Consider the following 21,731-nt stretch of genomic DNA (forward strand, 5'->3'; position numbering starts at 1 on the left):
AAAATAATTTGTTTTTCAATGTCTATCAAATATAGGTGATCACAAATACCTCCTAAGCAAATGTTAAACTAAAAATATACACGATGAGGTGACGAAAATGGCACATAAAATAAAGAATCAAATTAACATAAAATAAACCTGAGAAACAAAAAGAAAAACAAGTATTTTTGAAGCAATAAAATTTAAAAACTGAACTTGTTTTAAATAAGTACTAGTAGTGCGAAAAAAAAAGTTCTGCAGCATATATGTAAATATTGACATTACTATGTACATAAAAATACATCACCCAAATTAAGAATTACATTTTCATTGGCACACAACACTAAAACAATTTACAAAAATTATAAATTCTGCAGAATATACGGTAACATATGAAGCAAGTGTTGTTCATTTGCAAAGTTGTTGCACTGGCAAAAACAAGAGAAATTTATTATACAATAATTTAACTGGACGTGCATACAAAAGCGTTAACTTGAACAATTATTAATTATCACACAATAAATGTGCAAGTTCTTTAACCATAGATTTGTTTTCTTGCAAATAGACTTGGGTATCCCACAAGAGACTGAGTAATTTTTCATCGCTGGTCTCATCTAAACTAAGTTCATCTTCCACAAGTGGGTTTAATCGAAAATATTGTCCCCCCAGTGATTCACACCTAAAGTAAGAATATGTGTTACAAGTTTACAAAACATATTTATTTTTTTAAGTAAGCGTTAATTTGCTTAGTTATATTTTATGGTGTTTTTGAGTTAAAATTTTTTAAAGCATACAAAATATTTTTACCATGCCCTTCCTCTACTTGTAATATAGTTGTTAGACTCGCAAGCCATATCAACCAACATTTGACCCAGCTCTATACCAGCAAATGCCGAATTCATTATTGCTAGTGGGTTTGTCAGTGGTACAACATCGACTGATCTATAAAAGTAAAAAATTGTTAATAGCCCCTTTTCTCTTTTTTATATCATGGTATTTTTAATAAAAAATTCACACACTTGGCCAATTTTGTTTTAGGTTGGCTAGTTCCAAGAGAAACAACTGTTCCAAGTTGCATTGGAAAATTGTTTGTTGCTTTGTTGTAGCGATGTATTTCGGTCAAAACATCTAACGTTGGATTGTTAGCTATAAGACCCCCATCTAAATATTTATCCATTGATTGGAAATATGTCGGTGCTGCACCACTACTTCTGGCAACTTTCCAAAGAAGCTGATCCATTGACGGCTCAGCATTTTTTAGTTTGGTCAAATCGTTTTTACTTAATTTTTTGGAAAACTTATTTTCAGCTTCAGGATGGTCATTTTTGCAATCTGTTTCATCATAATTACGAAACAATTTTAGTTGAACAGGTTTTCTATCTACTAAACAGGCTGTGATAATCAGTTTTGGTCCGTTTTGTAAACTTTTCATTGTAGTGTGCTCTCCGAACAAGTCTTTTAAAAATTTTTCAATTGGTTCTGCAGCATATGGCCTTTTTCCCACAAACACTTGATCTTTCAATTTAAAGTACAATCTCTGTGCCTCGACTGCACTTTTGCCCTTGCACAAAGCTATCGCAAGTATTGCTCCAGTACTTGTACCTGCGATCCAATCAAATAAATCTTTTGCTTTTTTACCAGTTTCTTTTTCTATTGCCATTAATATCTGAGTCATTACCAGTCCTCGAATTCCACCACCATCCAGACAAAGAACTTTGAGTTTTCCACTTGAATTTCTATTGTTGGCTAGGCATAATCCATCCACAACATCCATTGGTGTTTCAGTTAAAAGACCACCAACACTGGAAAACATTTCCACAATTTCCTCTTTATTTGGTTTTGAACTTCTTGCTGCTAATAAGCCAGCAGTTTCACCAAAATCATTTTTGATGTTGTAGTCAGCGCCGAATAAAAGCAACATTTTCACAAGGGTTGGATAGTCATAGGTTACAGCAAGATGCAATGCAGTGTTACCATATTTACCTTTGCTGTTAACGTTAGCATCACCAAGAATAAGGGTAACAGCTGCTTCTAATCGACTTCGAAAAACCATAACATGTAATGGAAGATGACCATCATTACTACCTGTGTTTGTTGAAGTATTGTGACCTAACAGCAAACTCACATCTGCTTGTGTTTTACACCAATGCAATGGTAACCCACCATGCTTTTTACAAGCCTTGTGTACAAGGTTGGGATACACTGAAAGCAATAACTTTGTAACATCTTTCGATCCATATTTAAGAGAATAATGTATAGGCAGCGCAATAGTTCCACATTTTAATGGGTCAGCACCCAAGCCAAGTAACCATTCACACATTTCCCATTTATTGGTTTTACAGCAGATATGAAGTGCCGTCTCCCCATCCTGGTTAAATGCATTAAGATTTTTATCATTTGCTCGAGAACAAACTATTTTCAAATTATTTAAATTGCCGGCAAGTACTGCTACATGAATAGCATTATTTTCGTTGTCATCACACTTTGAAATATCTGCACCGGCTTCTAGAAGTTGATTAACAGAATCTACAGATTTAAGTTTAAGAGCAAGCTGAATTGGAGTCATGTGATTATCACAAAAATGACTATTCAACCATTCCAAAAGAGGCCCTGATGTTCTAAAAGCATCTCTTAGTTCGATTTCAACTGCTATATGAGCAGGTGACCAAGTTGGACGTAATCGAAGTGCGTTGGACAACTTTTGCAAGGTTGAACAATCAAAGCAACTTTTCGAACTGTTACATAACAATGGCAGCTTTGCAACGAAAATCTCATACACTTCAAAGGCCAACTTTTCTTTAGAGGTTGGGAGACTAAACAAACGCAACATAACCCTTTTTCTTAATGGATTGTGAAGTACCAAGATATAATAATTATCAATTTTGTGGAGGGCGAGCATGCTATACGTTTTGATGAGGTTTGCACTCGAGTACAAATCATTGTTGTTTGTGAGTTCTTGAACAGAAAATGGGTCAGAAATTAACGGAATGAACTTCTCAAGTGCTAACTTTGCAAAATTCATATTTTGTTATACAAACACGTTATTGAACAAATTGCCTTAAAATACAACTAATTAATATATGTAATGAATTTATTTGGTAACCTAAACTTATTACATCAATTTAAAAAACAATCTTTTTTCATTTGGCAGAAATGCGTTTGTGACCTAAGTCCGAAAATTGGGAAATTACCTTAGCTAATACTGTTATGCAATACATCTATGAACCGTAACAGAAACTGTTTAGTTTCATGCAAGCGTGTAATTCACTCACTTTTTTCATTGTTAAAAAAATTATATTATAAAACTTAATCAAATAGCGAGAGATGAGAAATATATCGTACATATTTAACTTTATATGAGGGGTATAAACCAGTTTTTGAGGAGTTCGTATTACGACCAAACCAAAATCCAGGTGGCCTTTTGCTATATAAAAACAATCTCGTAATAATGTCACCAATATTAAGATCAATTTCTTTGTCATTATTGGAAATGTGAGGAATTGTTGCTACAAAAGTTTGTCCATTTTTGCCAGCTGCAGTTAAACAGTACGGATAGCTAATCGATCGGATTTTATCAGACACTTGAGTGTATTTGGTTTGTAGAATTTCAGCAGAGAGTTTAAATATCTAAGGAATAAAAATACCTTTTTTTAAAATAAGGTACTTTTTAAATAGTTTTCGGAGATATTAACTTTAAATGGGTACATTTTTTTTGCTTACGTTGCTTGAATAATCTCCGACTAAGTGGTCACATTTCGATAACATCATGATGTCCGAAAACAATCCTGTAAGACTATCTTCAGTGTACCGAGATTTTGGTTTAAACGCCAATAACGAACTATTTACGTTTGTGATGAAATTGAAATCATTATACCTGACAAAAATATATTTTGGCAATGAAAAAATAAATAGCCTACCTAAGATTTAAAAAAAGGTTAAATTTAATTTACTTTTTTGTGAATTTGTTGATAATTCTTGGGTCATCCGTTGATAGATAAACATTTTTCAAAATTATTTCTTCAATGTTGTGCAACATGTTGTTAACTTTGCGTAACTCGTACCAATCAATAACATGCTGCATGTAAGCCTCGATTTCGTAAAGATTAGAAATTGATTTATCCGTTCTTCGTACGTGAACACTTTTAAATTAACAAATTAATTTTTAGTACGCCAAGCAACGTGAAGAGACGTTCTAAATTGCTCTGTTGTATTTTTTATGTTATAAAGCTATGGAGAAACCTAACGTACCCGACTATTGGATGTGTTACTTTTAAACGGTTTTCAATGTTTTGTAAAACTTCAGCAACATGAGGTTTGGGCCGAAAAATATAGCGCATTATTTGACTGTGAAGCCATAACTCAGGCGTGTCACTGAAAGATGTAACCAACGTTGCTATATCTTTATATAGCCAATGAGGCTGAATAATCACACGATGATTAAACTTTGTTTTAACCGTTAAAACCAGTACTTGCTCCTTTAATTTTTCATTATCTAAAATAAAATACTCCTATGCCTTAATAAAAAAATATACTTTAGTTATTGTAATTGTAAATAGATAGGCTGGGATATGTACCTTCTTTACCGTCCCAAAACACCCCTTTGTCAGATTTTTGATGAAAACACGTTTGACTTAAAGGCAACAGATGGGTGTAAAATATATCTTGAGAGCTGTACCTTTAAAAAAGTTAACTAACGGCATTTTAGTAGAATATATAACAAACTTATAGTTGGATATTTCTAAAATAGTAAGAAATTACTTTGTTTGGAGATCAACTACCAATGTTCTTCTTGTAGCTAAACTGATTAAAAAACACACCATCACGTGATGTATTGTACAACCAAATCCACAAGTTGATGGATATTTACAAACCAATTTTTTGGCCGAGGAACAGTTTAGTGGGTTCTTAAATACATTTATAAATTTTATAATTTAGCAATATTAAATTTTTGAAAGATTTTCTATTAACTTATAGAAATTAAGAAAGTTGTATACAATTTTGCACAAAAGACAAATCTGTGGGTCAATGAATGTTGCATTTATTACCTGTAGCTTATTAATTTGATCTTGAATTCTTTTCGCGAGATTGTTTGCCATTTTTGATTTTTCTACGTTATCAAATTTATCACGTACCTCCCGTATTTTACTTGAAATTAATCTACAAAAGCATTTAACATAAGCCTAAACTTAACCATAATTAAAGTATTTTTACAAAAAAAATATATTATTATAAATCCAACGTGGAATAACAATATTTACAATTAAAAACAAACTTAACCCTAAACCTTGTTCTAGACAAGAAATCACGGTCTTCATCATAAGTTAAATTATCGTTTAAAAAGATATCTCGCAACTCGTTTGTTTCCCTTTCAATATCATAAAATAAATTTCTTATCTCTGCAGTGTTAAGTAAGGGTTTCACATTCCGATCTACGAGATAATAAAATTTAAAACAACATTTTTAAATTATTTTAATATACAAAGAGGGCCATTTTATTTTATTAAATTTACCAGTAATTTTTCTGGTGAAATTGTTTGACTTCAGTCGTGTTGATGTCAAAATCAGTATGTCAGCAACGTAATTTCTAAATACATAACAGAAAATTAAACTCTACCGATCGATTTTTAACAAATTAAATACTAACTAAGTGATAAGACTTACTCTAACGTTTTGAAAATTAAAGAAAATGGAAGAATTGAAGCACTTAGACATAACAACATAAATATTAAAAAATACTTCTTAAGAAATAAAATCATTCTTCATATGATCTTGTAATTTTTAACGAACCTGCCAACGCCTGATATTGTAAAAACGTTACGCTAAATGCTTACGGTAAATTCCCACGTATTTTACAGGATGTTTGGAACATGTGTTTTTACCATTATTGGTAATAAAACGTCGATGTAGTAAATGGAATGCTTACTGTACATTAGATTGTTTAAGCACCTTAAACAAATATATCCATGAGAGCCGGCAGTTTACAGTTTTAAATACTATAATTATTTGTATGTCGTGTGTGCTTCTTGTTTCTCAACCTATTCTTTTCGAAAGATTTAAATAATAATCTTTCGTTTGTAACAGTTACATGTGGTATACATTGTATTAAAAATAACCCTGTGTTACGTTGGAATATGTGTCATTTATAATTGCTCACAATGACTTACAACTGATAATAGTTTCAGTGTTGCACAAAATTACCTTTTTTGTGTGGATATACCGGCATTGTTTTATGATTTATTAACTCAACTATAAAACATTTTACATAATTACTTATTAAGGTTAAGCTAACAAAGTTAAAACAGGGGCCATAGCAACCAACGCAAAATATTTGGACATAAAAAATTCCTCACAACAGTTTTTTATTTAAAATAGAATGTATTACAAAATACACACTAAAAACCTTTTTCTTTGTATAAAAGTAAATAAAAACAATTTAACTTTGTGGGGTTGAGCAAACACATTTTTAATATAATACCATATTTTATTCCAAAATATTTACACAATTTTTAGGCTTTTCATTTGTTTTTGCAAAGGCGATACCATATTCTCGCATTGTAATTATACAAACGGAAATGCAAACATAATAAAAAGGCGATACCGTAGTATCACCAAAACCACGGTATTTTCTATCAACATATTTTTCTTATAAAATGGAATCTGATTCAAAGTTTTATTTTTAAATGAGTTTATGTAATTTTTCACAATACCAAACTATGTAATTTTTAAGTAGTTTTAGTTGTACATTAAATTAAAAAAATCTCTCAATATTTGCAGGATTTAAAAATAAAACAAAGATATATTTTAATCAGTAACTAAGGAAAAGCCTTGCAATTATCATGAAGCTTGCTTTTTATTTTGTATTTATGTTGTTTGCAACCAGTGGGGTATATTGCATGAATGGCCAGACCCTAAAAAACACCCAAGGTCAGTAAAACTAAAACCTTAGTTTTAAATAATGTTTAAAAAGAGAGAAAGTTAAATAATGTTTAAAAAGATCCGCAGCAAGAAGTTTAGTAAATCAATGCCATTTACGTTTTACAAAAATAAAAACTTGGAAATTAAAAATTTTAAAAAACCTTGAATTAAAATATAATTTTATTTTGTGATTTAAATAATTTAGTTATTCAAACATTCACTAATCACTAATGGCAAATATTTATTTAATATTAACAGCATTCCTTCAAAACACGGATAAAGATGAACCGCAAGGACGTATCGTTGGCGGATCTAGCCCTAGTTCTGATCGAATTGACTGGATTGGTCAAATTATTACTGTTGACCATGTAGCAACAACATTTACATATGTGTGCGCCTGTACAATAATCTCCAATAAATGGGTCTTAACAACAGCTTTTTGTGTGCAAATAAAAAAGTAAACAACAAAATGTAATTTCTACTGATGTTTATTATTGATCAAAACTAATAATTTATTTGTTATTTAGTATACCAGTCTCATCTCTGCACCTGAGATTAGGATATTCAAACATTCCAAATTCTCTTGATCCGACATTTTTACTTAGTATTGAAAGGGCTATAAGTCACCCAGGTATCACATTTGAAATTTTAGTTTAATAAAATGGTGCAAAAGCTGTGAATATGTATTCGGATACTTTTTTAATCGTAACATTTTCTAATATTTATGACCCTTTTTTTATTTAAAGATTTTAACCCAATTACGTTTCCAAACAACATTGCGTTGCTAAGAGTTAGTGGACAGATTACATACACAAGCCGAATTCAGCCCATTGTGCTACCTACAAAAACAGCAGTTCAGGCTGATAACTGCTGGGTTGCGGGCTGGGGATCATCTTCAAGTAAATCTAACTTAATATTAATATTTAACTATATAAAATCAAATTTTAATTATGCATATATTTAACCCTATATTTAAGTAATGCTTTAATGCCTTATTAAGTAATGGCGGAAAGTTACAAGTTTATAATTTACTCAACTTAGTCAACATGTATCCTTAGTCCTTGGCGGCTATTCCCAGAGTTTACGTGAAGTGAAGGTCCCAATTGTAAATAACACTCAATGCCAAATTATATACAACCAAGCTGAGGTGACTATCAACAATAAAGAATTATGTGCCGGGTACGCTCATATTTACACGTTTAATTATTGCAAATAACGCTTTTAAATATTTTTAAATGTCAACGCAAGGTACTATATTTTTGGACATACTTTTTTTTAAATTTAAGGGAAAGTGGAAAAGGTGTTTGTAACTCGGATTTCGGAAACCCGCTTACTTGTAGTTCTGGAACCGGATATGTGCTGCAAGGGGTTGTAAGTCAAATTTACAACTGCGCTAACGCTTATCCTAGTATTTACACCCGCGTTTATTCGCACTTGGATTGGATTGAGGAAACAACAGGTTAGCTTATTACAATTTTTTTAAATGTAGAAAACAGCTATAAAGCAGAACTCATTATTAAACCTTGCGTTATATAATTTGTATTTTTGTCTTGGGTGGGTATACCATAAATTACCGATAATCATTATTTAATATCTTTTTTAGGCCACGGAAATCTAATGCAGCCGAACTTGTACGTTACAGTTGCGTTATTGTTTTTTGCCCTGTTCAACAAACTGTTTTGAAGAAGATTTAATAAAAATTTTTGAAATCCTAGAAAATTAATTTAGAGATATCAATTCAAAACCAATAATATAATAGGTAATTTGCATAAATTCACATAATTATTGTTTTTGTATAAATTTTGTATTACAATACTTATCCATCTTATGTTTGATATAAGTTACAAAATTGTTGCGGTTGTGGCGGTCTATGCGTTGACCCAATTGGAAGATTTAGCCCATAAAGTTTTATAGAGATTATAAATTGTTTATTCTTAGCTCATTGTCTAACTAATATAACGTTCTTAAAATAACCACGTAAGTAATTCTTGACCGTTTAGGCCAATTACTTATACAAATTAAATATTAATCTTCAAGTTTATTTACACAATAATAAAACGTCAGATTTGAAATCTTTAAAGTCGAACCATTTAAAAAAAAAAAACATAATAGACTTATAAAAAAATATGTTGAAATAAAACCAAATCTTTAAAAAACACGTTATAAATTAAAGGACAATTAAAATGCATTTAATAATAAAAGGTCAAGCAAACTAAATTATCGGTTTTGTTTTAAATAATTAAAATATGCCCTTAATAGTTTTGTAACCACGACAACGTTTCATTGTAAAAAAACTAACATCACGTTCTTCTGTTCGTTCGTGTGGGATAAATGTTAAGTGTATGCCTACATTAATTTGCATAATAAACAATTAGTATGTTTTAAGTACATATACTTAATGACAAATTAATTACTTTTGTTTACTGCAATCTTTACTTTGCCTTGTTTTAAGTTTAACTTTTCAGATTTTGAAGAATTAACACTTATGCTCTATAAGTGTTGCCAAGGTAATGGTAACACAATTAAAGCAGTGTCATAGAAACAATATCTCAAGTTGATTTTAATATTAAATTGTCTCGCTAATTACCTTTTATTATTTTGTGTACGTGATTGAACAAAATTTTGAGTACTTAAGCCCGAGAGTTTTTAAATTTTTTTTCATTTGAAAATTTTATACTGTACAGTTACTATATTAAAAATCAACAAAACAAACATGATGAAAACGATTTTGCTTTTAACCCTAATTTTGTTTATCAAGAACCGGGTAAATTGCGCCCAAGATCAAGTTCTAACGAATAGTATTTGTAAGTTTAGTTTTAAAATTATTCTGTAAAACTCTAAAAGGTTACAATAAAATAATGTGGTAAGACATCTGGCGCTTTTTGAAGCAAAACTAAATATTTACATTATGAGGACGTTGTTGGTTATATTGTTGTAATGCAAACTAGACTATAGTTTTTATATATTATATTTTTCCATTTAACAGCTAGTAAAGAGAATTCTCAAGAACGTGTAGTTGGTGGAACTTCCCCTAGTTCAAATAGAATTGATTGGATTGGTCAGCTGCTCTATGTTGACTTTGAAAAGAGTGAGTTTAATTATATATGTGCTTGCACTCTAATCAACAATAACTGGGCAATAACAACTGCTACTTGTTTATCAAGGTAAGAAAAAGTGTTTTAGAATTTTAAAAAATCGGTTGTCTTAACTCTTTGTGTATTTTAGTTTACAATTGTCAGCACTTCATTTAAGATTTGGTTATTCGGATATACCAGATTCTCTATCTATTTCAGATTTACTTGCAATTGAAAAAGTTGTAACTCCCGCAGGTAGGGAAAAAAATTAATTTTTAACTTTTTTTGCTGGCTTGACATGTGGGCCTTTTCATATATCGTTCGTGGCTTTTTATCATTAAAATACATTTTAATAAATTTTGACGTAATTTTTAGGTTTCAACAAAGATACCCACGAAAACAACATTGCATTAATAAACGTTAATGGGCAGATCACATACACTAGTCGAATACAGCCAGTTTTACTGCCGGTTAAAACTGCCAATGCGGGTGATGACTGCTGGGTGGCTGGTTGGGGATCAACTTCAGGTATATTTAACCCATAAGGTATAAAACAACAACTATCTGGAATTTAGGATCGAAATGTGTGTTAGCGTTTTTAAAATAATTTAAAAAAGTGTGTAATACATAAAATAGTAATGACCTAAATAATTTTTTTAGTGATTAACGTTGGAGATATTTCCAGAACTTTGAAAGAAGTAAAAGTTCCAATTGTGAGCAACAGCGAATGTAGGAGTATCTATAACCCAACTGATGTTAATATAAATGAAAAAGATTTGTGTGCAGGGTAGGCTAATTTGCTTTTATATAAATTAATGTTACACTATACATATATATATATTGTTTTTTTTTTATTTTAGCGACAAGGGAAAGGGTGTTTGTTCTTATGATTCCGGAAACCCGCTTACTTGTAGTTCAGGAACCGGATATGTGCTGCAAGGAGTTGTAAGTCAAATTTACAACTGCGCCAACGCTTATCCTGGTATTTACACTCGTGTATATTCGCACTTGGATTGGATTGAGCACACAACAGGTAAGCTTATTAAAACCAAAACACAAATGTAAAAATTAAAAATTAAAAAAAAATTGGTGGATTAATTAATATTTTGACTTCGGTAGTTGCTCAAAAATGAAATATTTTTATTAAATTTGATAATAAATTAACAATTAGTATTATTCAGAATCTTTTATGGGCAAGGGAAATCTACTGCAGCCGAGTTTGTACGTTACAGTTGCATTATCGTTTGTTGCCCTATTCAACAAATTGTTCTGAAAAAGATTAAATAAACATTTTTGAAATCATAGAGAATTAATTTAGAGATATCAAATCAAAACCAATGATACAATAGGTAATTTGCATGAATTCACATAATAATTGTTTTTTTTGTATAATTTTTGTATGACAATACGAATTAAATAAAAAAGTTAGATTATCTACAATAAACTACTTGGTTGTTTAATAAACTAAATCTATATACTTAGGCATTCTAAAAAAAATTCCTTCAAAAAAAAAAAATATTAACATGGCATCATTAAAATGTTATCAAGATGACTTTATTGAATATTTTAGATGACGTCAAATCAAGTTTATTTTTCGACCCGTGTAAATTCCTACATGATAGTGTTTTAAAAAGAAATTTTAGCAGTTCGTCATTGTCAGGAGCTTCCATAAAATAAAAAAACCCTACTACTTAAATAAATACGTATTTAATTACTATAATTTTGTATGAGAAATTCACTTTATCGTTTTTGTTTAATATTTTATTTTAAAGTTAGAATTAAATTTTTTTTAAATAAAAATTCACAAGTTCTTTCCGGGTAAATCATTCGTCATGAAATTTTTATTGTGACAAAAAGTGTTTTTGTTTTGTAGATAATTAGCCGCTTCTTAGTATAAATCTGTTGGTCAGAAAATTTACCGGCCTATTTTCTATTTTTAACCGCATGGGTCAATTATGCCCGCAGGGCGAAAAATATTTTTGAAAAGCATCGCGGTATATAAAAGGGCCATCGCCATGTTAAAAATCATATCAACGATTTTAAAAGATGATTTTAATAAGTTTTATATTTTGTGTTATGTTTGCCTTGTGCTATCTATAATTTTAGACATCAACGAGTGTGACAAAATAAATGCATGTGATGAAAACGCCATTTGCACAAACACAAGGCAAAGTTTCACATGCGCTTGCCGAAGCGGTTTTATCGGAGACGGAAAAACATGTGGTAAATACTTATCTACCAAAAACTTATGTCAAAAAATAAACCTATGTTTTGTGTCTTAAAGTATATATAAGGTTCAAGGTATTTATTAACCTTGATGCCTACATTATATATATAAATAACATTATTTAATATTTTAGTGCGCGTTGCTGTGTGTCCTAATGGCTATAGTTGGACATCATTCTATGATAGAGATAATCCATCTGGAAACGAAGACAACGAAGCTCATGTGCATCTTAGAAACAGATTTCCAAATAAAGTTTGTGCAAATCCATTCAGCATAAATGCCCGAGTACGAGGTTCTCATGTAGATTACCGTCTTACTGGTCAAAACATTTTGGCTGATACAGCCGAAGAGAAAGGTCTTCGTTGTATTGACAGAAACAATGTTGGACGATGCCTTGATTATGAGATTCGATTTTGTTGTGGTAAGTTCTTTTTGTTACTGTGACTAAAAAGTATACTTATAATTGTTTTGATTATAATAGCTTAAAATTTATTTGTTTCAGATAATGACGAATGTAGTTCAAGTCCTTGTCATTCCGAAGCGAAGTGCAGCAACTCTGCCGGAACTTTTACATGTACATGTAATAAGGGTTTCGTAGAAGATGGAAAGATGTGTGGTAAGCATTATTTTAAATTAATTACTTACAGTTAAAAAACTGATTTATAGAACACTTTAATTAACTTGTAGTTTGATTGTATCGGCTTCAGGCTTTATGGTTTTAACATACAAATGTTTTAATTTTAGTACCAGCCCCTATTTGTCCAAGCGGTTACAGCTGGTCACCATTCTATGATAGAGATAATCCATCTGGAAATGAAGACAACGAAGCTCATGTGCATCTCAGAAACAGATTTCCTAATCAAGTTTGTGCAAATCCATTCAGCATAAATGCTCGAGTACGAGGTTCTCACATAGATTATCGTCTTACTGGTCAAAATATCTTGGCTGATACAGCAGATGAAAGGGGTCTTCGATATATTAATAGCAACAATGTTGGACAATGTCTTGATTATGAAATTAGGTTTTGTTGCGGTAAGTATTGTTTTTGTAGCAGTTCACAGGCAATATAAAAAAAACTATATTGTAAAATTGTGTTATGTTATCAACTTATTAAACAATAGATGTAAATGAATGTGACTCAAACCCTTGTCATAAAGATGCTACTTGTTTAAATACTCGTGGAAGCTTTGAGTGCAAATGCAAAAATGGTTTTATTGGAGACGGAAATTTATGCGGTAAAAATTATATTGTATTTATACTAAAAACATTTTGGTAAAATGCATAAAAATATATATAATTACCAACATGTTTTAATTTAATTTGCACATTCGTTTAATATATCTAATTTGATTAAATAGCTTTAAATAAAAAAAAAATTTGATTAACAGTGCCAGTGCCTACCTGCCCGAGCGGTTATAGTTGGTCACCATTCTATGATAGAGATAATCCATCTGGAAACAAAGACAACGAAGCTCATGTGCATCTTAGAAACAGATTTTCCAATCAAGTTTGTGCAAATCCATTCAGCATAAATGCTCGAGTACGAGGTTCTCACATAGATTATCGTCTTACTGGTCAAAACATTTTGGCTGATACAGCGGAAGAGAAAGGTCTTCGATGTATCAACAAAAACAATGTTGGACGATGTCTTGATTACGAAATTCGATTTTGTTGTGGTATGAATATTATTTTTTATTATATAAAGTGTTTTTAAAAACGTGTTTTTTTTAATATATTTGCGATTTTGTTTTAAAATTTTACTTATTATTTAAATCAAAAGTTACTAAAATTTTAAACTAACTTTCAGATGTAGACGAGTGCAGCTCAAATCCTTGCCATAGTGATGCTATGTGTACTAACACTCGCGGAGGTTTTGAATGCCAATGTAACGATGGTTTTATTGGAAACGGAGATATTTGCGGTCAGTTCATGCAAATGTTTATATGTTTATAATTAGTTTAATAGCCTCTATTTAAACTTAGGTTATCCAACGTTAAAAAGTTTTGTTATCATTGGGAATTATTCTTTCATTTTGCTTATATAATGTCTTTAAGTAACTTAAATTTTTATTTTTAAATAAAATTTTAAAAAATTGTTTACAGTTCGTCCTCCTATATGTCCAAGCGGTTACAGTTGGTCACCATTCTATGATAGAGATAATCCATCTGGAAATGAAGACAACGAAGCGCATGTGCATCACAGAAACAGATTTCCCAATCAAGTTTGTGCAAATCCATTCAGCATAAATGCTCGAGTACGAGGTTCTCACATAGATTATCGTCTTACTGGTCAAAATATCTTGGCTGATACAGCAAATGAAAGGGGTCTTCGATGTATTAATAGCAACAATGTTAGACAATGTCTTGATTATGAAATTAGGTTTTGTTGCGGTAAGTATTGTTTTAGTAGCAGTTCACAAGCAATATAATAAACTAAATTGTAAAATTGTGTTATGTTATCAACTCATTAAAATTTTAGATGTAAATGAATGTGACTCAAATCCTTGTCATAAAGATGCTACTTGTTTAAATACTCGTGGAAGCTTTGAGTGCAAATGTAATAATGGTTTTATTGGAGACGGGAATTTATGCGGTAAAAACTCTATTGTATTTACAGTAAAAAAATTTTGGTAAAATGCATAAAAATATATATAATTACCAACATGTCTTAATTTAATTTGCACATTCGTTTAATATATCTAATTTGATTAAATAGCTTTACATAAAAAAATAATTATTTAACAGTGCCAGTTAATCCATCTGGAAACGAAGACAACGAAGCTCATGTGCATCTAACAATTTCTGCTGTGGGTTTTTGCTTCTAACAAAAGGCTTAATATTTTGATTAAGTTTTTAATTTATTTTTTTTTTATTTTACAGCGCTATCAACGTGCCGCCCACCGCGAGCCATTGATCATGGAAAAATTACGTCATCCATTCCGTATCTTGAAGGAGATAGGCTTGAAGTTGTGTGCGAACGTTTTTACAGACTCGCTGGCACGGGAATAGAACGAACTGCAGCATCTCGACTTGTCTTTCCTGACAATGATTTTAACAGATACACGTATACGAGAAATGGATTGTTTGAGGGAAGGTTTCCCGAGTGCATAGGTGAGTAAAATAATAAAAATCTTGGTTATATTTAAAAAAATTTTAAATGATGTTTAAACATGCGTAACACATATATTTTTTATACTTACAGCTAGTTGTTCTGGGACTTGCAACGATAATTCTAGACTTCCCAAAGATTTTTCTTGCAAATGTGATTCTAAATGTGTGCAAAGAGGAGATTGTTGCTCTGACTACTTTGTTGCTTGTTTGCCTTAATAAACATGGCGTACAATTTATGTTTTAACAGAAATTAAATTTTACGAAATCAAATTTTAGTCATTTCCAATAAATTAAAAAAGTACTTAAAAAAATCATGTTGAAAAAAGATTTTTAAAGTGTTTACCCTTGTTAAGTTGCCGCTGCGCAAAACTATTTTGTCAGAATTTTTCTTTCCACTCTTAATTATTGCGCAGTTTGGTTATAAAAAACAGACTAGTGTTTTTTTTTATTAATTTTATTAAATTTTGCAAACAAAAAAGCAGAATAGGGAAAAGCTTTGCTGGAAAGCAAAAGCTAAACTTACTTAGTACCCGCTACAAGACTAACTAGACTAAGTTTGATAATTTTTACAGCCAAGAATAAGATGATGTTGGTTACAGTTCACTAAGTTACCAGTCTGTCAGTTGTCAAGCATTATGTGTTTTTTTTAACTAATAATCTAGTTTGTCTGCCTGTTGGTCAGTCTAGCAGTGTACAACGTATTTCAGAGGTCGAAAAATGTAAAAATGTAAATTAGGCAGAAAGGCATTTATGGTGTTAAAAATTTTAAAAATAAACCCAATTCGTACATTAATGGCTAACATTTGCTTTGTATTGTCTGATTGTTACCCTGTCTGCCTATTAAGTTTAAATAAGTCCATTGACTAATCGACCATTATCTAACTGTTTAAATTTGTAAAAATTGTATTAAAACGTTCAATATTAAAATCAAAAAATAGAAATTGTTTTTATGTAATATAAAACTTATAAAAAAATACAATGACTCAACCTGAACCTGAGTTTCATCATTACGAGCTAAACAAAACAGACTGGGAAGTACCTTCAAAATACACTGACCTAATTCCTATTGGTTGTGGTGCATATGGATCAGTATGCTCTGCCCAAAACACAGAACACAACATGAGAATGGCTGTAAAAAAATTGGCTAGGCCTTTTCAATCTGCCACTCATGCCAAGCGTACTTACAGAGAGTTACGCTTACTAAAACACATGCATCATGAGAACGTTATTGGACTGCTTGATGTTTTTACCCCTTCAAAGGGAATTGAAAATTTTACAGACATGTATCTAGTTACTCACTTGATGGGTGCTGATCTAAACCAAATTATTAAGTCCCAAAAATTGACTGATGACCATGTGCAATTCCTTGTTTATCAAGTCTTGCGGGGATTAAAATACATTCACTCAGCTGGCATTATCCACAGAGATTTAAAACCAAGCAACATTGCTGTAAACGAAGACTGCGAGTTAAAAATTTTAGATTTTGGACTTGCGAGGCTTACAGATGATCAAATGACTGGATACGTTGCTACAAGATGGTATCGTGCACCTGAAATCATGCTAAACTGGATGCATTATAACCAAACTGTTGATATCTGGTCAGTTGGCTGTATCATGGCTGAATTGTTGACTGGTCAGACTCTTTTTCCCGGGTCAGATCACATTGATCAGTTAAATGCCATTATGAGTTTATGTGGCACACCCAAGGATGAACTTCTTGATAAAATCATCTCTCAGTCAGCCCGCAACTTTATAAAAACACTTCCTATTATTCCTAAAAAGGAGTTTATTAATGTGTTTGTTGGCGCCAATCCAAAAGCGGTGGATTTGCTTGAAAGGATGTTGGTTTTGGATACGGATCAAAGACTCACGGCTGCTGAAGCCCTGCAACATCCTTATTTGGAGAAATTTCATGATCCAGAAGACGAACCAATTGCAGCTTTGTATGATAAATCTTATGAGGATTCTGAACTCGATATCAATGAGTGGAAGCAATTGGCTTATAAAGAAATTATAGACTTTAAGTTTTCACCTGATCTTATTGCTGACTATCAATAAAAACTTTAAACTTTAGATGCATAATTTTGACAGTAAAGCCGGATAAAAACAAATTAAAATTAATTTTAACATTATTTTTACACTAAACAAAATTTTTAATTTTACTAAAACAACATTTTTCTGCGGTACTTTAGGGTAAAAAAATTACATACATATAGGTATAACAGCAATTTTACAAAAGTTATACTTTGCAATTTTACAAAAGTTATATAAAGTTATAACTAAGGCTGTGTTTGACAATTCTAATATGCATTGTTTATAAGAGTTTTGCTTTTTAATTTTTGTTTTTCTTTTGCTTTTTTTTTATTAGCTTTGGGCAGGTGGTAAGCTATTTGAAATTCCCCTATGTCTACCACAATATTGGAAATACCGCTGTATGGTTGTTTGTGGCTTACTCACAATCTAACAATGTATCTGGTAATTCAATATATATAAGCCTTAAATCAATTTAATAATTTCTGCACATCCTAAAATACTTCAAGTTTAAATATGAATTATCTTGTGTGCAGTGTGTTTTTATTGCTTGGTTAAGTGCGTTATACCTTGTTATAAATAAGATGTTTTCATTTTAATGTACATTACTATTTTGTAGATAAGAACTTTATATTTATTGCCATAGATGTGCACTTCGTTATGGTTTTTAAACCCAAATATTTAATTATAATTGTACTGAAACATAGGTTTTTTCAATTTGTGATTTTTAAACAATTTTTTTCGTGATTAACTTGGCTTGCTCTTATTAACAACCCTTAATAGTAAGCAACTAACAAAAGGCTATGTTTTATAGCTTTAATTTTGTAATGCTGTTTTAATCATTTACTACCTTTTAATTAAATATTTAAGTAATTTTAAATTAATTGTAAAGTTTTTTTTGTTACTCGCATAATGACATTACAACCTTAAAAAAAGTATTTTTTATAACAAATTATCTAGTTTAAGTTTGATAATATCTCTGAAATTATGTAATGCACAATTACCTTACAAATCATGTTTTTTTTAGAATTACCTTCGCATTTAAGTATCAGTCTGTACATACTTTTTCTAAACCTTATGAGTTTAAAACAAATTGATTCGCAAAAAAATTGTTGTTTGATTGTTTACTAAAGTTTCATCGCTTTGTTTCTTTGTAATATTCATGCTCTTTTTTCTTGTTATTAGATCAATTTTTAGGTTTAAAATTAAAATTGTTAAAATGCCGCAAGCAGGTGTAGAAGACAGATTAAGAAGTGTTGCCCAGGATGTTCCTCCAGAAACCAAAGAGGTAAATTACTAATAGTCAAATACATTACATTTTATAGTTTTTAATGATTTTAATATTATATTATAATTTATGCAATTGTCTTATGTTTTATATAAAAAAAATTTATTTTGTTAATTCCAGAACAACTGCAGTTGTTTGCCTTATTTTTGCACGAAACTAAATTTGATGTTGTTTTATTTATTATATCTTAGGCAGTAATACCAGTGGATCGCGAAAAAACTTGCCCTCTATTGTTAAGAGTTTTTGTATCAGACAACGGAAGGCATCATAGACTTGATGAGTTTACTGCGAGAGGAAATGTGCCCACCAATGAATTGCAAATTTATACTTGGTATGCATTTTTTCTTGGAAATGTTTTAATTTTTGAAAAATTCATTATGTCACTAACTGAAATCAATGCCCTACTGTAATTAAATTGTTTAAAGTGCTAATTGAATTTGTCACCTAATGTGTTTATAATAAGGATGGATGCCACTTTAAAAGAACTGACAAGCTTGGTAAAAGAGGTTAGACCTGATGCACGGAAAAAGCAGACGGTTTTTCATTTTGCAACTGTTTATATGGAAAGAAGTGCCAGATACAGGTAATATGGTAAAAACTATGTAAATATTTTGTTTCTGTTGAAAATGTTTTTAATTTTTTTTTAAATATATGGATTTCTATTTATTTTTTATCATATAAGATTTTAATTTAATAGCATTACCACATTTTTCAGGACCTAAAAATATATGACAATGTTGCAATAATGCAAGTGCACAAAAGCATGTTTTATATGAAAAATACATTACTTTTTTTTTATTTCTAGGAATACAAATTGTTACTTAATTATGAATAGCAAATTAACTTCTATTTCCTACTATAAACTTGTCACCCTTTTATTTAATATATTAACATAATTAAGTTAAATTACCACATTAAAGATTAATTACTTAAATTAAGTTCATTTTGTAACACTAAATGTTAATGTAAGTACAATTTTTAAAGGTTATAACATATCAGTAGAAATGTTATTGAGTGATTTTTTATGTAATGTAACTGCATAATCTTACCTTTTATTGACTTTTCTTACCCTGCAATCAAATATTGTGTAAAAAAAACATTTATCAACCCAAATTCAGTTGAAAATCATTAAAGTGATGTTGGTAAAAAATTAAAATGTAAATTATAATTTTGTTTTTATGCAGAATGAAGGATATCGGTCAAACAGTTGCAGGATTAAAAGGGCCCGATGATGGAATTTCACTTGGAAATCAGAAATTTCAAATTGGAGATTACATTGATATTGCTATTACTATGCCCCGTGATCAACGAAGAATGCAATATTAACTATTAGGGAAAAATCTTGAAATCTCTGGTATTTTATCTTTTTTAAGAAGGCAGGTTTAGACTTTATCACAGTGGCAATAAAAAAAGTGATTTTATTTGTGCTGCTTGTTTGCGAAAACTTTCCTGGACATTGTTTTTATATTTTGATAAACTCAATAAATCATTTTTTTTAGAAATTATGACCACTCCTTTTGAAATAGTTTACTCAGTCATTCCATGCATATAGTTAGTTGATGCTTAACTTCATTCATTTTGCAAGATGGTATTTACTCTTAAAACTTTTTTTCGTACATTTAAAATAATGTTCTTTAACCTTTCTTACCAGCGCAGACAATTTTATCATGTTTTAATTATCTGACTGTGAAAAAGTTCACTGTTTTTGATAAAAGTCTTACCAAATTTAAATATCGAGTGAAAATATCAGGTTAAATGGGTAACCATTAGCTTATTATTACCCCCTAGTTCAAACTTATTTAACACCACATTTTCTCGAAGTCCAAATTTTTATTACATAAATATCAATAGTTAAACAGATTTGAACTTGAAACGAAACTTTTACTAATTAACGAGAATTTAAACAGGTTGTTTAATAAGGTCCAGGTACATCTTGATCTTGCTGGAGGTTGACATATCAATGTACTTCATGTCAGTATATTTGTCTCCAATATCAACGATCATACCTCCCAAAATTGAAGCATCAACCTGTATAAAAAAAAGGGGAAACGCTTTTAAAATTGTTGTCATACTATTAGAAACTCTATATAGTTTACAAAATATGGACAATATTAAAAAATCATGATATAAACCTTTCTGTAAATTTAAACCAAACACAACTGACCTTTTCTTGTATCAGAATTTTTTGATTTTTGTCTACGAATTTAGCCAAAGCAGTTTGAAGATTAGTTCTTTGCTTACTGTCAAGAGGTTGAGCTGTTGTTACTGTGGCTGGGACTTCACCTTTTTGAGCGCTGATCAATCTGGCGTAAATATCTGTAATTTCTCCAACCAAGTTTAGTCGATGGTTCTCTGCCAAAACCCCTGTAAAAAATAAAATTTTTATACCAAGTTTTTAGGTAGGCTATTCTTAGTTATTTTTTACAATTTAAGGCAGTCTTTAAAACAATTAAAAAAAAAGCAAATTTCTTAAACAATGTGCATTGTATTTTGCCCACCAAAAAAGTTTACAACTGTATCGGTCATTCCAACTTTTCCAGCGACTTCCTTTAAAACACCTATAACATAAAAATAAACTTGATGTTAAACCCCATTTAAATTATACCATTTTAACACCCCTGTAGCATAAACTATACCACATGCTTACCCAATTTTTTTGAACTATCAATAAATGGGTCATTCATGTAGTCAGAAACTTTTTGATTTTTCAGTAAACCTCCCAGCAAAACCAAATCAGTTGCAACCTTGTCTCCTGATTTAGCTTTAACTGAAGCAGAGTACAATGCTTGGGTGTAACTTCCAGCAAGTCCAAACATGGGAATTGGAGTTTTAATCATTTGTTGTTGGACTGCCTCACTGGCGAATCCCCTTCGTAACTGCAAAGCATTTTCAGGATTGGAATAACATTACTCTTTTTTACGTCTAACATATTTACAATATTTAGACTTACCAACAATGACAAATGCGCAGCCATGTTTCTCTTGTTATATTTTTAAAATTTAAATATGTTTTACTATTTGATCCAAATGAAAAGCTGAAATATAATAAAAAAACCTTAAAATATAAATTCAAATTCACACGTTAAAAGGTTAATCGCATTTATCAAG

The 21,731-nt window shown here is 30.5% G+C and overlaps 7 protein-coding genes across 12 annotated transcripts; 4 read left to right on the forward strand and 3 right to left on the reverse strand.

The window, feature by feature from the left end:
- Positions 1–46: 46 nt before the first annotated feature.
- On the reverse strand, positions 47–3,001 carry LOC145762567 (85/88 kDa calcium-independent phospholipase A2-like). Its single transcript, XM_082574660.1, has 3 exons — positions 999–3,001; positions 787–921; positions 47–658 (listed from the first exon to the last, which is right to left on the reverse strand). The coding sequence occupies exons 1-3, from the start codon at positions 2,999–3,001 to the stop codon at positions 484–486; spliced, it is 2,313 nt and encodes a 770-aa protein (XP_082430786.1). The 3' UTR covers positions 47–483.
- A 284-nt stretch (positions 3,002–3,285) lies between these two features.
- Positions 3,286–5,075, reverse strand: LOC145764132 (alpha-(1,6)-fucosyltransferase-like). The gene is made up of 7 exons (XM_082575725.1): positions 5,025–5,075; positions 4,738–4,883; positions 4,554–4,654; positions 4,228–4,471; positions 3,930–4,118; positions 3,700–3,853; positions 3,286–3,606 (listed from the first exon to the last, which is right to left on the reverse strand). The coding sequence occupies exons 1-7, from the start codon at positions 5,073–5,075 to the stop codon at positions 3,286–3,288; spliced, it is 1,206 nt and encodes a 401-aa protein (XP_082431851.1).
- Positions 5,076–6,761: 1,686 nt separating this feature from the next.
- Positions 6,762–11,669, forward strand: LOC145746109 (trypsin-1-like). 4 transcript variants are annotated; one of them, XM_082564307.1, is made up of 9 exons: positions 8,559–8,653; positions 9,579–9,698; positions 9,881–10,058; positions 10,120–10,223; positions 10,344–10,496; positions 10,629–10,755; positions 10,829–11,001; positions 11,150–11,317; positions 11,539–11,669. In XM_082564307.1, exons 2-8 carry the CDS (start codon positions 9,608–9,610, stop codon positions 11,239–11,241), a joined length of 918 nt encoding a protein of 305 aa, XP_082420433.1. In that variant the 5' UTR covers positions 8,559–8,653; positions 9,579–9,607; the 3' UTR covers positions 11,242–11,317; positions 11,539–11,669. The 4 variants fall into 4 exon arrangements, with proteins under 4 accessions (XP_082420448.1, XP_082420442.1, XP_082420433.1 ...); XM_082564322.1 differs by lacking the exons at positions 9,579–9,698; positions 10,120–10,223; positions 10,344–10,496; ... (2 more) ...; positions 11,150–11,317; positions 11,539–11,669 and adding exons at positions 6,762–6,903; positions 7,153–7,351; positions 7,422–7,525; ... (1 more) ...; positions 7,953–8,073; positions 8,181–8,353 and having other exon boundaries at positions 8,498–8,653; positions 9,881–9,994; XM_082564316.1 differs by lacking the exons at positions 10,120–10,223; positions 10,344–10,496; positions 10,629–10,755; ... (1 more) ...; positions 11,150–11,317; positions 11,539–11,669 and adding exons at positions 6,762–6,903; positions 7,153–7,351; positions 7,422–7,525; ... (1 more) ...; positions 7,953–8,073; positions 8,181–8,353 and having other exon boundaries at positions 8,498–8,653; positions 9,579–9,977.
- A 240-nt stretch (positions 11,670–11,909) lies between these two features.
- LOC145746089 (uncharacterized) lies at positions 11,910–15,597 on the forward strand. Of its 3 annotated transcripts, XR_014281285.1 has the most exons (12): positions 11,910–12,191; positions 12,329–12,616; positions 12,698–12,811; positions 12,940–13,227; positions 13,317–13,430; positions 13,584–13,871; positions 14,003–14,116; positions 14,298–14,585; positions 14,674–14,787; positions 14,940–15,001; positions 15,075–15,305; positions 15,397–15,535. XR_014281285.1 is itself a non-coding variant. In XM_082564282.1 (11 exons), the coding sequence occupies exons 1-11, from the start codon at positions 11,924–11,926 to the stop codon at positions 15,519–15,521; spliced, it is 2,232 nt and encodes a 743-aa protein (XP_082420408.1). In that variant the 5' UTR covers positions 11,910–11,923; the 3' UTR covers positions 15,522–15,597. The 3 variants fall into 3 exon arrangements, 2 of the variants coding, with proteins under 2 accessions (XP_082420408.1, XP_082420414.1); XM_082564282.1 differs by lacking the exon at positions 14,940–15,001 and having other exon boundaries at positions 15,397–15,597; XM_082564288.1 differs by lacking the exon at positions 14,940–15,001 and having other exon boundaries at positions 13,353–13,430; positions 15,397–15,597.
- Positions 15,598–16,210: 613 nt separating this feature from the next.
- Positions 16,211–18,522, forward strand: LOC145762619 (mitogen-activated protein kinase 14-like). The gene has a single exon (XM_082574664.1). The coding sequence runs from the start codon at positions 16,284–16,286 to the stop codon at positions 17,361–17,363; it is 1,080 nt and encodes a 359-aa protein (XP_082430790.1). The 5' UTR covers positions 16,211–16,283; the 3' UTR covers positions 17,364–18,522.
- LOC145762652 (histone deacetylase complex subunit SAP18-like) lies at positions 18,496–20,279 on the forward strand. The gene is made up of 4 exons (XM_082574666.1): positions 18,496–18,624; positions 18,816–18,955; positions 19,088–19,207; positions 19,809–20,279. The coding sequence occupies exons 1-4, from the start codon at positions 18,499–18,501 to the stop codon at positions 19,948–19,950; spliced, it is 528 nt and encodes a 175-aa protein (XP_082430792.1). The 5' UTR covers positions 18,496–18,498; the 3' UTR covers positions 19,951–20,279.
- A 162-nt stretch (positions 20,280–20,441) lies between these two features.
- Positions 20,442–21,712, reverse strand: LOC145762636 (ATP synthase subunit O, mitochondrial-like). Its single transcript, XM_082574665.1, has 5 exons — positions 21,575–21,712; positions 21,272–21,500; positions 21,123–21,182; positions 20,789–20,988; positions 20,442–20,652 (listed from the first exon to the last, which is right to left on the reverse strand). The coding sequence occupies exons 1-5, from the start codon at positions 21,596–21,598 to the stop codon at positions 20,524–20,526; spliced, it is 642 nt and encodes a 213-aa protein (XP_082430791.1). The 5' UTR covers positions 21,599–21,712; the 3' UTR covers positions 20,442–20,523.
- Between the last annotated feature and the right edge of the window lie 19 nt (positions 21,713–21,731).

Source organism: Corella eumyota, chromosome 1, assembly GCF_963082875.1.
Source record: "Corella eumyota chromosome 1, kaCorEumy4.1, whole genome shotgun sequence".
In the NCBI taxonomy this organism is placed as follows: Eukaryota; Metazoa; Chordata; class Ascidiacea; order Phlebobranchia; family Corellidae; genus Corella; species Corella eumyota.

Coding starts and splice junctions, on each gene's coding strand:
- LOC145762619 (XM_082574664.1), top strand. CDS start 16,284: ATGACTCAACCTGAACCTGAGTTTCATCATTACGAGCTAAACAAAACA.
- LOC145762652 (XM_082574666.1), top strand. CDS start 18,499: ATGCTCTTTTTTCTTGTTATTAGATCAATTTTTAGGTTTAAAATTAAA. Junction 18,625..18,815: donor TTCCTCCAGAAACCAAAGAG/GTAAATTACTAA, acceptor ATTATATCTTAG/GCAGTAATACCAGTGGATCG. Junction 19,208..19,808: donor GAAAGAAGTGCCAGATACAG/GTAATATGGTAA, acceptor GTTTTTATGCAG/AATGAAGGATATCGGTCAAA.
- LOC145746109 (XM_082564322.1), top strand. CDS start 6,816: ATGAAGCTTGCTTTTTATTTTGTATTTATGTTGTTTGCAACCAGTGGG. Junction 7,352..7,421: donor TTTTGTGTGCAAATAAAAAA/GTAAACAACAAA, acceptor TTTGTTATTTAG/TATACCAGTCTCATCTCTGC. Junction 7,794..7,952: donor GGGCTGGGGATCATCTTCAA/GTAAATCTAACT, acceptor ATGTATCCTTAG/TCCTTGGCGGCTATTCCCAG.
- LOC145746089 (XM_082564282.1), top strand. CDS start 11,924: ATGCCCGCAGGGCGAAAAATATTTTTGAAAAGCATCGCGGTATATAAA. Junction 12,192..12,328: donor CGGAGACGGAAAAACATGTG/GTAAATACTTAT, acceptor TTAATATTTTAG/TGCGCGTTGCTGTGTGTCCT. Junction 12,812..12,939: donor AGAAGATGGAAAGATGTGTG/GTAAGCATTATT, acceptor TTTTAATTTTAG/TACCAGCCCCTATTTGTCCA.
- LOC145762636 (XM_082574665.1), bottom strand. CDS start 21,598: ATGGCTGCGCATTTGTCATTGTTG. Junction 21,183..21,271: donor TGATAGTTCAAAAAAATTGG/GTAAGCATGTGG, acceptor TTTATGTTATAG/GTGTTTTAAAGGAAGTCGCT. Junction 20,653..20,788: donor AAATTCTGATACAAGAAAAG/GTCAGTTGTGTT, acceptor TTTTTTATACAG/GTTGATGCTTCAATTTTGGG.
- LOC145764132 (XM_082575725.1), bottom strand. CDS start 5,075: ATGGCAAACAATCTCGCGAAAAGAATTCAAGATCAAATTAATAAGCTA. Junction 4,472..4,553: donor GTTTTGGGACGGTAAAGAAG/GTACATATCCCA, acceptor ATTTTATTTTAG/ATAATGAAAAATTAAAGGAG. Junction 3,607..3,699: donor TCGGAGATTATTCAAGCAAC/GTAAGCAAAAAA, acceptor TTTATTCCTTAG/ATATTTAAACTCTCTGCTGA.
- LOC145762567 (XM_082574660.1), bottom strand. CDS start 3,001: ATGAATTTTGCAAAGTTAGCACTTGAGAAGTTCATTCCGTTAATTTCT. Junction 922..998: donor CCTAAAACAAAATTGGCCAA/GTGTGTGAATTT, acceptor TTACTTTTATAG/ATCAGTCGATGTTGTACCAC. Junction 659..786: donor ACAAGTAGAGGAAGGGCATG/GTAAAAATATTT, acceptor TTCTTACTTTAG/GTGTGAATCACTGGGGGGAC.